The 13,697-nt window shown below is 46.6% G+C and overlaps 1 protein-coding gene across 4 annotated transcripts; it reads left to right on the top strand.

The window, feature by feature from the left end:
- Positions 1 to 4,013: 4,013 nt before the first annotated feature.
- Positions 4,014 to 12,115, top strand: LOC122732688 (zinc finger protein 64-like). 4 transcript variants are annotated; one of them, XM_043973000.1, is made up of 3 exons: positions 4,014 to 4,202; positions 4,693 to 4,870; positions 8,962 to 12,115. In XM_043973000.1, exons 2-3 carry the CDS (start codon positions 4,737 to 4,739, stop codon positions 9,779 to 9,781), a joined length of 954 nt encoding a protein of 317 aa, XP_043828935.1. In that variant the 5' UTR covers positions 4,014 to 4,202; positions 4,693 to 4,736; the 3' UTR covers positions 9,782 to 12,115. The 4 variants fall into 4 exon arrangements, with proteins under 4 accessions (XP_043828935.1, XP_043828938.1, XP_043828936.1 ...); XM_043973001.1 differs by lacking the exon at positions 4,014 to 4,202 and adding an exon at positions 7,109 to 7,214 and having other exon boundaries at positions 4,732 to 4,870; XM_043973002.1 differs by lacking the exon at positions 4,014 to 4,202 and adding an exon at positions 7,148 to 7,214 and having other exon boundaries at positions 4,779 to 4,870.
- The last annotated feature ends 1,582 nt before the right edge of the window (positions 12,116 to 13,697 follow it).

Below are 13,697 nucleotides of genomic sequence, written 5' to 3'. Positions count from 1 at the left end.
ACCGAAGGTTTAAAATTATTAACCTTTCCAAAATTTAGTGTTCTTGTTAAAGGGGATAAGTATTTGTGCTACCTGCCTGCCAGATTGTGAAAGAAAAAGTCTTGTAGATCATAAAGAACTATAGAAATATAAGTCATAGGCTTAGGGAAGCAGGTAAGATGACATAGCCAGGACGATTGGGTCGAGAACGAGGAAAATCTAGGCTATTTTTCCTTCTTGTGATAGCATTTGACCCCAGCACTTTTATGTATTTATTAATTTGTTAACATTTGGTAGCTGTGTCTAATGTCAGTAAGCTTTAGGGCATACAGGCCTATTTTTAAAGATAGTAATTGAAATGTTTTTTTTTTTAAAAAGTTGTTCTCAAAAGCAATTTAAAGCAATCATTTACTGTACCCTGTTGGATAAGCTAGCCTCAAAAGATGGATTTGGCAAAATTCTAGAAATGTATTCAGTACCTCACAGAAAATGTTCTGTTCATTTCTAAAATACAGCTATACTGGTAAATAGAGTCCATAATAGATGGCAGTATTTGTATTAAATTAAATAACCTTTCATATACCCTAGAGCCCTAATTTCCTCTAGTATCTTCCAAAGAGTTAGTCCCATCCTTGATATTTAGAAAGGAAGAACCAAATGCCAGAAACAAAGGCCCATCTTTTTAATACCAATACTCTACTAATGTCGGTGCGTCGCTATATCCTGTAATACTAATCTCCAAAGAACTAAAATGAGTATCACTCAGAAGACAAGGGAAAAACCCATTTGGGGTATGAGCTGCAACATATTACAAAGAAGAAAGAAGTAGAAGAAAAGAAGTCGTCAAAGAAACGGATGGGCAAGACTGAGGAATGACCTCAGTGTGCTATATTCGTGTCATCCAAATTTCAGGAGAAAGGCAAGAAAAAAAACCTCAACTGTTGAGTGGAACCATGATGAATTTAAGGGAAGATATGAACAAGTGTGAGCCAGGATAGATGGGCAAGAATTGGTAGCAGTCAGGAGCATTGGAAAAGTACCACTTTGGCATCTGAGAATCCTAAGAGTACTGAGTCTGCTCTTCTTTGTTGTATATCAGTGATTCAAGTGTTGAGGGGTTGTGTTCCCAGAACATGAGGTCAGGAAAACACCGCACCTAAGAAAATACTGTGAATGAGTAGTTTTTTGTTGTTACATGACTGCCACAAAGCATTCAAGCTACTCACACTTGGATATGGTTTGATCCATGAGGTCCCAAATGTGCCCACATAACCTTTTTCACCAGCCTACCACAGGCCCGGGCTTAGCAGCATTGGTGATACTCTGCTATCTCCAGAAGCTCCCTGTTAATGCACCATGCTCCATAGGAAAGGGGTCTGGTAACACATTTTTTTTTTTCTGGTGACACATTATTAACCTGCTCACACCAGGGGTTACACGGCAGAGAAAACTTGGGCTACAGAAGGGTCAGTTTTTATGGGGGACGGAAGGAAGTAGAAAGAAGTCATAGCTGAAAGCACATGAGGACGCAGGCTCTCAATTCAATAATTTATTAGAGAGTTTATGGCCAGTTCTGACATAGGAAGGACTAAGGGCGGGACAGATGTCAAAGGGTGAGGGCACCTCTAAAAAAGCCTTGTTTCTTATTGAACAATTTGGTCTTAGTCTGACCCAGGCTATCAGGAAAGAGAACTAAAAGAGAGCCCATTCTGCAGAAAGCCACTAAATGATTTAGCTTCAAGGTGCTTGAGTTCAGTCCTTCTGTGGAGCTGTGATCTCAACACTATGGGTACTCCCTTGGAGAGAGATCTAGACTTGAGGCAGAACCAACGGAGTCCAAACAACTTCATGTATTGGACATTCAGTGAGTTTTATTGAGTTGAAAACATTATTTAACCTCTCTTGGTCTGTCTCCCTCATCTGTAAAATGGGGGGTAATAGCACCTCACAAGGTTCCTGTGAAGATCAAATGAAATAATGTATGTAAAGTACATTGCAAGTTATAGCGTCCTTCATAAATGCTAACTGTTGTTGTATTGCACATAGCACAAGCCATCTATGCCTTCTCGTCCTGTGTGATTCTTAACCACATACTCCACATATGATCTATTCAGTGTATTGGAAGCCTTCCATGAGGCTCTCTTACATTTTGTTGGTACTGCATTGCATTTAGGCCATCATCTCTCATTCTTCCTACAAGATGGGCTTTCCAGTGCTTGTGCCTAGAATGGACATTTCAAGAAAGCAGTATTTGAGCTTAAAGTGCCAGCTGTAGTTTCTTCTATCACTGGGAAATATGGTTTAGGTGGTTCTTGAGAACAAAGCCCCAGGTCACAATTTCCTAGGCCTCTTAACCTGGATCAAAGTTTCATCAACTCTCATTTTCCATCAGGTCTCATTAATGTGGCCCTCAATTAGGAGAGGGAAGTTCTAGTAGGTACAAAATCAAGAGTCAGAGAGGTTATGGTTTTTAAAAGGGGTAGTGGGATTGCAGGTATAGAATGTTGTATACATTGTCAGATACAGTAACTGTGTCCCTCACTTGCATAAACTGGTTTGGGTTATGTTGTGGTTGTGTTGTGGTTGTTTGCTTGTTAGTTTGTTAACGGGACTGAGGTGGATGGGGAAGAGTATATATCTAGAAGTGACTGAAAAGGAAACAAAAGGCAACAACAACAAAGCTTATTTTTATAGAAATACACAGAAGAGAACAGGAAAAGTTCAAAAGGAAGCACAGACAAGCAGGACAGTTTTGAAAGCAATATGTTCAATTTATATATGCTTTTTTTAAGCACTATGTACATAACAGTTAGGTGTTACTTTGTATTTGGAAAATATTCATTTGGGGCAGCTGGTGTTTTGTAAAGTTTGGAATGAAAAAGTGAAGAGCTACGTATATGAAAACTAAAAACAAGAATAGTGGAACTGCAGCCGCGTTCCATCTTCAGTAGAGAGCTAGAAATGGGCATAGATGCTTTTATGCACCATGGTGGCGCAGAACCAAAACACCTTTTGTCTGAGGCACTTAAACCTCTTCGGTGCCCTGTGCCCTTTTCAAGATCCCTTCTCCTTCACGGGGGATCTTTTTTCCTGTAACTGTTTCTGTTCACTTCGATATAAATCCATATTCAGCTACTTGTTTGAGTGACCTAGGGCAGATCCCTTCGTCTCACTGGGCCTTGGTCCCCTCCACTGTAAAATCAGAGGCTACCTTAGATGACCTCTTTGGTCACCTTCCAGCTCACCATTCTGTGAGCCTCCTCTTAAGTCCTCATCCCCATGGCCCTCACCCTCCTACTCTTCCATTTGGTGCCACCTCCTCGTGCCCACTTATCCCAAACTCACCCAATCAATGTCTAGTGCCTCCCAGACATTGAGAGTAGCACCACACAAGTATTCCTACTGTGAGGCTTGAGGAGGCATGGAAAGAGATTCTGGGAATGATGTGGCCTGGGCCAGTGAAGCCATGTCACAACCAGGAAGCTAGGTGGCGTAGAGGAAGATCTCAGTTCAAATCTGGCCTCAGGTACTTACTAGCTGTGTGCCCCTGGTCGAGTCACTTAATCATTGCCTGCCTCAGCCTCAGTTCCTTCAACTGTAAAATGGGGGTATTAAATTTACTTGTCTCCCAGGGCAGAATGAGATCTGAGGACCAAATGAGATTGTATTTGTAAAGCACTTAGCACTGCCTGGCACATAGCAGGCATTTAATAAGTGTTTATTGCCTTCCCTCCATTACATTAGTTGTCAACATCCTTCTGGGCTTTTAGGACACTGGCGTCTTTGTATGGACTCATCCTTTATCCACTTCTCTGCCCCAGGCCCCAATCTTCAAACCAGCAGAGGCAGGGAAGACGCTTGCTTCCCCGCCATCCTCACCACCAGTTTTCCCGGTGGCCTTCCCCTAAATCAGTTTGCCTGCAGCACTGATCGTCAGAAACCTACTGCCTATTTTATGTGGCTGTTTTCGTTTTGCTTTGTTCTGTCTTGTCTTGCTGAGTAACTGGGCATTTGCTTTTCTTATCGTTCAGGGGAAGAGAGGAAGACTCCCAGTGAATCCAATAGTCCTTCTTCATCTTCTCTGTCAGCACTTAGTGACTCAGCTAACAGCAAAGATGACTCGGACGTCACCCAGAAAAACAAGGGAGGGAATAACCTTCTGGTCATTTCCGTAGTGCCTGGGAGCCAGCCTTACTGAACACCGGAAGAAAAGTCAGAGAAAGGTAAAGAGAGATGGGACACCCTGAGCCCCTTCTCTCCCCAGCCTGTTGTTGTCAACCACCATCCAGGAGAGTAACGGAGGCTTGAAAATAAGGCACAGCCCACGGACAGAGGCAGCAGGCCTGGGAGACTGAAGGGTCCATCACAGGGGATGTGTGTTGTTGAGGGGCTTTGTGTATAGGTGCAGGTCGGACTAGATGGCCTCCAAATTCATTCCCTTCCAGCTCTGAGAATCTAATTTTGACCACTTTGGGTTTTTTAATTACTGTCTGGGTTGCTTCTTCCACAAGCCAGTATCTGAGGGCGAGGGAGGATGCTCGATCGAGTCCTGTGTTGGTCTCCTTTCGGCCTTGTGACCTAGGGAGGTGTGAGCGGAGGTGGCAGCTTAGAGCAGGCAGGAGGAGGGACACTGGGGGGGTACCAGTAGGGGGACCGGACCCTTCTCATGCTCTCCTCTCCACCCCCAACCTACACACACGTTGGTCCTTCCAGGGTTCGAATGTGTTTTCTGCAACTTCGTCTGCAAGACGAAGAACATGTTTGAGCGGCACCTGCAGATCCACCTGATCACACGGATGTTTGAGTGTGACGTGTGCCACAAGTTTATGAAGACTCCCGAGCAGCTGCTGGAACACAAGAAATGTCACACTGTCCCCACTGGTGGGCTCAAGTAAGGAAAGCAAGTACCGAACCTTTTACTGCGTTGTTCCATCCCCTACCCTGTGGGCAGAGAAAGAGGGGCTGGTGGGGCAAGGGGAGGCGGAGGCAGGTCACACAGTCCATTCTGCCCACTGTGGCATGGGTGGGGGACTGTCCTGGGGGGCCTTAGATGGCCACAGGCCCCTCTTAGTGTCCCGCTTCTGCAGAGATCTCAGGAACAGGCCAGGTGAGGGACAGAGGGACGGGCGAGGCACCTTGGGTCATTTCAGCCATCCGCTTGTAAGGATGAAACCATTGAGAGAATCATTAACTTAGAGCTGGAGGGAACCTTAGAGGTCATCTAATCCAATCCCCTCATTTGACAGATGAGGAAACAGACCCAGGGAGGTTAAGTGACTTACCCAGGGTCACACAGCTAGTAAGTGTCAAGTGTCTGAGGCCAGATTTTAACTCAGGTACTCCTGAATCCAGGGCCAGTGCTTTATCCACTGCACCACCTAGCTGCCCCCTCCAATTGCATTTTAATATGGTTCCTGGAGCACTGCTGACTGTATATTTGACACCCCTGGCCCAGAGGTTAAGTGACTTACCCAGGGTCCCACTGGAGACAAAAGCGAGGTCACTGCCCGGGTTCTCCCATTCTAAATCCAGTGCCCTTTGCCCTAGACAGTGGCCTCTCTCACTCCTTATACTAGTGGAGTTCTAATGGGACAGAGCTTTAGTGATCCCAGGATACAGTGTTCCTCCTATTTCTGTGAACGAAGTAGCCTTATCTATTTCATTGCCATTGTCATTGTCTCTCTCTCTCTCTCTCTCTCTCTCTCTCTCACACACACACACACACACACACACACACACACACACACACATGCATACACACATGCATACACACACACAATCCCCCATTCCTTAATGCATCTTCCCTGTCTTCTGGAAGGCCTGACATTATCTGTTGACAGGTAGGAATGGGACTCGGGGGCAGCCATTCCTATTCCTCCCCAAGAAAGGAAAAGCCTAGACTCAAGCATTCAAAGAGATGTCACTTCCAGGCACACCCTCCCAAGGGTTCTTGGTGGTATTTATCATCATTATCCAGAATGGTCTATGGGTCTACTGGGTGCCAGTCAAACCAACAAATAACCATGGGCCTACTGTGTGTCTGGCCTTCTGCTGGTAGTAGGCCAATTGCTAACCACAGGAAGGCCAGAGAGGATTGACGATAGTCCTTATCTTAGAGTCTTAAGGTCCAAACCCAGGCTTTGATACGAAAAGCATAGTCCCTGCCCACAAGATGTTCCCAATGTCTAAAACAACCTAGAAAACAACCTAGACAAAGGTTTGAGATGATCAACACAGGACAAAAACACTCCTCTACCCTTCTTTAAAATGCAGCCTGACTCCACTGGCTCGTGGGAAGGGAGGAACAAAAAACACAGAAGATGAACAGAAGAGGAATCGGTGGTCAAGCCAAGCCCTGGCCACGAGCACACACACACATACACACATGTACATGATGCATGCCACATACCCATGCGTGCACACACACACACACACACACACACACACACACACACACGCACACACGCTTTCCCCAGGACTTCCTCCCTTGCCCGCCTGGCTGGCCCAAGCAGAGCCCAGGATGAAGGGTTTTTTCTTAGCAGTTACTTCACCTGTCTGTCAGCACATAGGAAAAGATGTACAAGGTTTTTTTTTTCTCAAGCAAGATTTTGTTACCATGGGTGTGGGAGTGGAAGGGGAATTGGGGAAACAAGTCAGGGAGGGGGGGAGGGGAGAGGAGTTAGGACGGTTAGTGGATGGAGAGGGCAGTTTTAAAGGGACCTTTTGTTTTGTGTTTTAAGAAAACTGAGGGTTGGAGGGTAGGTTGTCAGGATTATGCCCAGAGCTTGCTCAGGAATGGGCTGCCTGTATACACACACACACACACACACACACACACACACGCACACGCACACGCACACGCACACGCACACGCACACGCACACATGCATATACACACCTCCTTCCTTTTAAGTATGTGCAAACATTTTTTTTCTCTACCCCCCTTTTTTTCTGTGATTGGACTAGTGTTCACTACCCTCTCCCAGTAGCCCAATCCCACACATTAATATGTTGGCACCTGCTCTTTGTGGCTTTGCCTGTTGGCCTTCTCAGAAAGGCCTAGTAATCAGGAGCCTCTGGATCCGATGGGGGAGAATGCACAATCAACTCTGATTCTTCTGTTGAACAGACACTTCCCGGGCGCTGCTAACAGTCCCCTGTGCAATAGTTTATGTTCTAGGATGACCAAGTAGAAGAATTCTTTGAAAAAATTGCTAATGCCTTCTGGCTATACAGTGAGTCTCTGTTTTTGTTTTTGTTTTGTTTTGTTTTTTTCTTGCCATGCCAGAGAATTAATTTGCCTGAGAAGGGTGTCTTTAAAATTAATAATGGGAGCACAGAAGGAAAAAAAAACCCAACCTTATCACTTTGCTTGAGCTGTGAAAGATTGAGCTCTGTCTGGGTCACAGAAATGTCCTCGAAACAAAATGTACAAACATAGAAATTGGCGGGGGGGTGTTTGGAGATGGGGCTGCTGTTTTCTGTATGCTATTCATGTTGCGGGTCCGATACAATCATTTTATTACTTTTGCAGATCAAATTTGATGATATGATTACTTTTGTAGAGGGGCGGGGCCTAGCTCAGAACCATGGGCAGTTTCCAGCTCCTTCAGGGAAGGCCTAGCTTGTGGTTCAGGCTCATGTGGGCCCCTCAGTGTGGAATGGGCTTTTCTTTCATATGCACTTGAATTCAACAGCCAGCCATGGACTGCATCCTATATACCAGAAATTGTGCTACACCCAGGAAAGGCAAAGGCAAAAGCCAGAGTCTCTGCCTTCAAGAAGGCTCTGCTGCTATAGCTTCCTTCTGGGGGGGGCAGAGACTAGGCAGCCAGTTAATTATAGAGGGCACTTGTGTCTGAGCAAGGGCCCATCCCATGAAGTTGGGCAAACCATCCATCCCCCAGCAGATTCGGTAGGAAGCCGTCCCCTGGCCTTACCCCTCCTCAGAACCTCTCTGAGAGGCAGGGGAGGGAGGAGGCAGGACCTGAAGGATGAGGGACCCAAGAAGGACTTACCTCAGGACACCCAGCTTCAGCTGGAGAACTAATGGAGCTGGGCTTGGATCTCATCTCTCCCAGCATCCAGTTCAAAGAGCTTAAAGTATTTCTTTCTGTATATATGTAAATATATAAATATATGTGTGTACACACATATATACATACACACATAGAGATAGTACCTCCTCTATGCTGAGAACTGTTGGGATGGAAAGTCAAGCCAAGGAAAGACATAGAAGTTAAAAAAAAAAAAAAGTATGGTCCCTGCCCTCAGGAAGCTCCCAGTGTAGCTGACATAATGTAGTTGAGTTGGGAGCCTAATACCCTGAGCCTACCAAACAGCAGTGGGAGCACATGTGTGGCTCCCCTTCTTTTCTCCTTCCTCCCAGACTTCTTGCTTCTTTTCTCATCCTTCCCCATGAGAAAACCATGGCTCTAACCCCTGAGTCTTGTGAGCACGCACAGAGAAAGTGTTCTGCCTCTAACAGTCCCTGTAATAAGCACGATTCTGCCCTTGGTGTGACTTTCTGGAATGCTAGAAGTAGCCTTCCCGCTGTGAGCTCTCCCCTTCTGTCTGTGCTTGGTGTGGTGCATGACAAGTTGATACTGTGTTATTCCCCCTGCCTTGGAGGACAGGAGGGGCAGGACACCTGTTGTGGGGGGTGGGAGTGGGGGAGAGCAGAGAAGAGGTGAGGGAGGGAAGCTACCAGCATCCGTGCTCAGTACTTCCTTTTGTCCCCCTCGTGATGTCCAGGGTTGTCCCCTTGCAGCCAAGAGGCCCGACTTAGTCCGAGCTTCCCCGGGTCAGGGCTTCTTTTATTAGCAGTGAAAGATGAAGAGAGGGAGCCAAAGACAGTTCACCCCAAGACGCAGCTGGGCGGGGCCAGAGGGGTTGGAAGGGGGCATGTAGGAAAGGGCCGGGGAGGTTTGGGGATAGAGGCAGCCCCAGCTGAACCTGCCCTGTCATCTCATCCCTTGGCAGGTGCCCATTCTGCATTTACTCCACCAACCGCCCCGCAGCCATGGAGTGCCACCTGAAGACCCACTACAAGATGGAGTACAAGTGCCGGATCTGCCAGATGGTCAAGGCCAACCAGCTGGAGCTGGAGATGCACATTCGGGAGCATCGCCTTGGCAACCACTACAAGTGCGACCAGTGCGGCTACCTGTCCAAGACAGCCAACAAGCTCATTGAGCACGTGCGCGTCCACACCGGCGAGCGGCCCTTCCACTGTGACCAGTGCAGCTACAGCTGCAAGCGCAAAGACAATCTCAACCTGCACAAGAAGCTGAAACACGCCCCGCGCCAGACCTTCAGCTGTGACGAGTGCCTGTTCAAGACCACCCACCCCTTTGTCTTCAGCCGCCACGTGAAGAAACACCAGAGTGGGGGGGACTGCGCAGAGGAGGAGAAGAAGGGCCACAGTCCGGCCCCCAAGGAAACTGCTCCCGGGGGCCCCCTCCTCGTGGTGGGGAGGCCCCGGAACCTTCTATCTCCCCTCTCCATCATGTCCGCCTCCCAGGCCTTGCAGACAGTGGCACTGTCAGCTGCCCACGGCAGCAGCTCAGAACCCAACCTGGCGTTCAAGGCCTTGGCCGTCAATGGCTCCTCTTTGCGCTTTGATAAGTATCGGAACTCGGATTTTGCCCATCTTATTCCCTTGACGATGCTTTACCCCAAGAACCACTCGGATCTCACATTCCACCCTCCCCGACCTCAGACTGCACCTCCTAGCATAGCCTCACCCAAACACTCCTTCCTTGCCTATCTCGGATTAACAGAAAGGGCAGAGACTGTCTGAGGGCAGCCTTGTTTCTGAACCAAAAACCAACACACACACACATGCACACGCACACACACACGCACACACACACACCCATGAAACACAAACTCCAGCAGGTATGTTGCTGCAAAACCCAGAGACAGACGAGGGTCTGCACCGTGTGTACTGTATATCGTTCATGAGGTCTAGAGAAGCGGCTCTCTGAGTGTACTTATGGCGTTGACAGGAAAGCTGCTTGATTCAGCCTTCAGAGAGGTGACCTGTTGCATTCTTCTACCTTCAGAGGCATGTCTTCCCCCCAGCCCCCTCCCCTGCCCCGTGCTTTTATCTTGAAGAAATTTTGCCTCGTCAGCAAAACCCTGACGAGTGTCCTCAATGGCAATCAGCACTTGTAAGGTGACATACTGGTGCGCTTTCATCTTGTTTGGGTGACTTGGCTGTGTGAGTGAGTGTGAGTGCCTGTTGGCAAAGAGAGTGCGTTGGCTCGTGGGCCATGCCATTTCTGTTGCCGTTCTTTGTCCCGGCTTATTTCCTAAGGAGAAGCTCCTTTTCCTCCGTGGGATGGTCCATTGCCCTCCCCTCTCTCCCCAGGGTACTTCAACGCCTCCCCCCTCTATGTTTCTGAGCAACAGGAATGTAGGACCCAGGGCTCGAGTTGACGAAGGGATGACTGGCCTCTTCAGTATTGCCTGAGATTTCTAACAGAACATCGAGGCTTATCCTCTGATCTTCACTGGCTGTGAAGCTGAGGGGATCAGGCGGTGCATCTGGAAGAAATAACTCAATACTGCAGCTGATGCCACCCGACGCACCACCCGTGGGTGTACGCGCACACACCCACGGGTGTACGCGCACACACGTGTATACTATCTTTATGGCAAGGGATCCAGAGAGTGCGACTTTTTGAAAGGGCCAATCACATACGTCCCACATTAATGCAGTGGTTATCTTTGTGTTTGCGGGAACCATTGGTATGAGTGAAAAATTGGATGTTGGTTATAACCAGCCAAGGGGAGTAAAAGGGGGTTTGGATAAATTCTGGGTATAAATGCTCAGACTAAAAAAAAAAAATGGCAGGTTTGCACAGTGCTTTTAGCCTTGCACTAGCTTGTGTTTCTCATCTGAAAAAACGAAAGGAAAGCAAAGAAAAAGAAAGGAAAGGAAAGGAAAGGGGAAAAATGGACCTCTTCTCCAGAATGGAAGACTATGTTAGCAAAGTTAATTTACAACTTCTTTAAAATATAAAGACACAACAAAAGGTGCTGTTTGAACATTCTGTTCAGTTCTATGCCCCTCCCCATCCCGACCCCACCCCCAGCAAAACAAAACAGAAAAATAGTCTCGGTTGTTTCTGCGGATCTTCTGGCTGTATCTATATCTCCATGTTATCAGTAAAAACTGTATTCCATTTCGTTAACGCCTGGTAGGACATACCCTGCTAGGAGGCTAACTTTAGACTTATTTAAAGCTCTTATTTTGTGGTCATTAAAATGACAACTTCTACGCAGCACTTTATTGTAGCAAGAAGCAGATGTGGATTGGTTGCAAAACCCTTTGTTGATCTGGGAAGGCAACGGGTGATTTTAAAAGAAAATCTTTGGCTGAGTATTTTCATTGCTTTTGTATTTTTAAGACAACAGGATTTCCAGTGTGAAACAGGCCTAAAGAGCAGGAAAGAAATGTGCTTTGTATAGTAATGGGAAGTCTAGAAAATGATTTTTTTATATATATATATTATTTATCTCTTGAAAGGAGCTGGTGTACAGGAGGGATGCTTTCTTATTGTGTTGTTTTCCCACAGTGTGCTAGCCTAGATTTGGGACTTGGTTTGAGTTTGGTTTTTTTGTTTTGTTTTGGTTTGGTTTTGGTTTTGGTTTTTTTCATCTGTTTCACCAGGAAAAATAAAGTAGCTCTAATTTTTTTCTTCCTCCAGGCAATTCCCTTTACTGAATGCCACCTTGAACGTGGTACAGTTGTACAGGAAGCCAGATGACCGTACTGTCTAACCTTCCCTGTAGGCTGCCCTTCCCCAAGACTCCTGGCTCCCCCCCCCCCCCCAGGCATGTTCCAGTCCCCTAGGGGGAAGGCCTGTTCTGTGCACTAGATGAGCCTGTTTACACTAAGGAGAAGGGTGGATGGGCAGGAGGGGGCGCTTCAGAAGGTAAGGAGAGTGAGACTCCTGTCTGCTCTTCCTTCTGACCACCCCCCAATCTCCCTCAGCCCTTTCAGCCCTTTTCCCTCAGTTTTGTTCTTGGCAAGTGGCCGTAGGAGGCCTGGGATTCGAACTTGCCACGGTAATGTTTCTCAGTTGAAGATGCAGTCCATACACTCCAAGAAATCCCGGGGCAGCTGGGGCAGAGAGTGGGTGGGAGTGGGGGTAGGGGTGGGGGTGGGGGGGAAGGTGGAGGAAGCCTTATTTTTATGAAGCAATTCTTTGAATTCCCCATGTAATGGAGGAGAACTTGCCACTAGGCAAAAGCGACCCTGATCGGTGGCCAAGGCTAATAAGAGAGGGAGGGGCCATGCCCGGGGTCTTTCCACAGAGGCAGATCACACTACCCCCACTGACAGGGGCACCCTGAAAAGGGGAGACCTGGCCGGCTAGGATCGTTGGGAGCAGGTCTGACCGCACCCCGGCCGTGCAATAGGAAGTCGGGCCAAGAGGCAGAGCCTGAGCAGGAGCAGGAGCTGGAGGGGAAGGAAAGAGACAACGTCAACACTCAAATGCCATGCATTTCTCTGTTTGCCACGGAACCCTATTTTTGAATGGCCTAGTCACGCTTGATGTAATTGGGCAACTTTGTTTAGCACTTTGGAAAGATTCCCCCTCCCCTTTCTGATAAATTATAAAAGTTTTCTGAGTGAGGAAAAAAAAAGGTGTGTTTGGAGTTTGTTTTTTTATATTATTATTATTATTGTTGTTGTTAATAAAGGAGAGTATTTACAGAAATTTTCAGGATTCGCCTAGAAAAGCCGTCCCATGAATTGGTTTGCATTTTGAAGCTCAGGGAAGGCTGTGTCCCCACAGAGAATCCTTTCCCTATTTAAAAAATAAATAAATAACCCACAAAAAACACTAACATTTTGGGAGGAATCCAACCACCAACTAATGTCATCCCTGTTTTCACTATGCATTCTTTGATGAAGGCTAACTTATTTTTCCATACGGTAATGCAGTTAAAGTTCTCAGCACTTTCTTTCTTCCTTCGGTCCTTTTTTAACTTGTATTCTGTTCAAAAGATCACGCTGTCGAGGTTTGTGTACATTACTGAAAATTTGTATTGTATAAAGCTTTTTGCATTCTAAGGCTGTACAGGGTCATTTTGACAGTAACTGGTATATTCCTACGTTGCATCTTATGTTGCATTGCCAATTTATAGTGTATCCAGTTTGGAAGTACAATATACTCTAATTAAAAAAGGTTGGCTATACCCTGGCTTCTGTTTCTTTCTTAGGCTGTAATCCTTGACTTGAACTTTTCAGATTATTCTGAAAAATTAGGCAGTCATAGATTTAAAGGTGGAAGGTTAAATTCGGTGTCTGGCACGTTAAAAAAATACAGTGCAGGAATATCAAGTAGTTCATAATTTTGGTATTTGAAAATTTCATAATTTTTGATTTTCCAAAATGTTAAATTTCTCAAATTCATAAAGAACTTATGAAAGCACCTGGCACATGGCAGACAATAGATGATTGTTCCCTATCATTTGCCCTTTTTCCTCCCTCTCCCCTCTCCCCTCCCACCATAGGAGCCATTCCAGCTCTTACTCTATGAATCCCCTCACTTTGCAAATAAGGAAACTGAGGCCCAAAGTAGAAGGTCCTCTGAGTCTAAATCCTAAGCTCTTTATTTGGTACCATATTGCCTCCACATTACACTACACCTTGCTAAATCATCTTGGTAGATGGGCTAAATCAGGTTGAGGCTAAGTGA

The sequence above is a fragment of the Dromiciops gliroides genome, chromosome 6 (assembly GCF_019393635.1).
Source record: "Dromiciops gliroides isolate mDroGli1 chromosome 6, mDroGli1.pri, whole genome shotgun sequence".
NCBI lineage: Eukaryota > Metazoa > Chordata > Mammalia > Microbiotheria > Microbiotheriidae > Dromiciops > Dromiciops gliroides.
This window is presented reverse-complemented; position numbering and strand designations above follow the sequence as displayed.

Bases quoted from the DNA above. Each gene is read 5' to 3' on its own strand.
- LOC122732688 (XM_043973000.1), top strand. From the start codon at position 4,737: ATGTTTGAGCGGCACCTGCAGATCCACCTGATCACACGGATGTTTGAG. The intron at 4,871-8,961 runs GTAAGGAAAGCA...ATCCCTTGGCAG, and splicing joins GTCCCCACTGGTGGGCTCAA to GTGCCCATTCTGCATTTACT.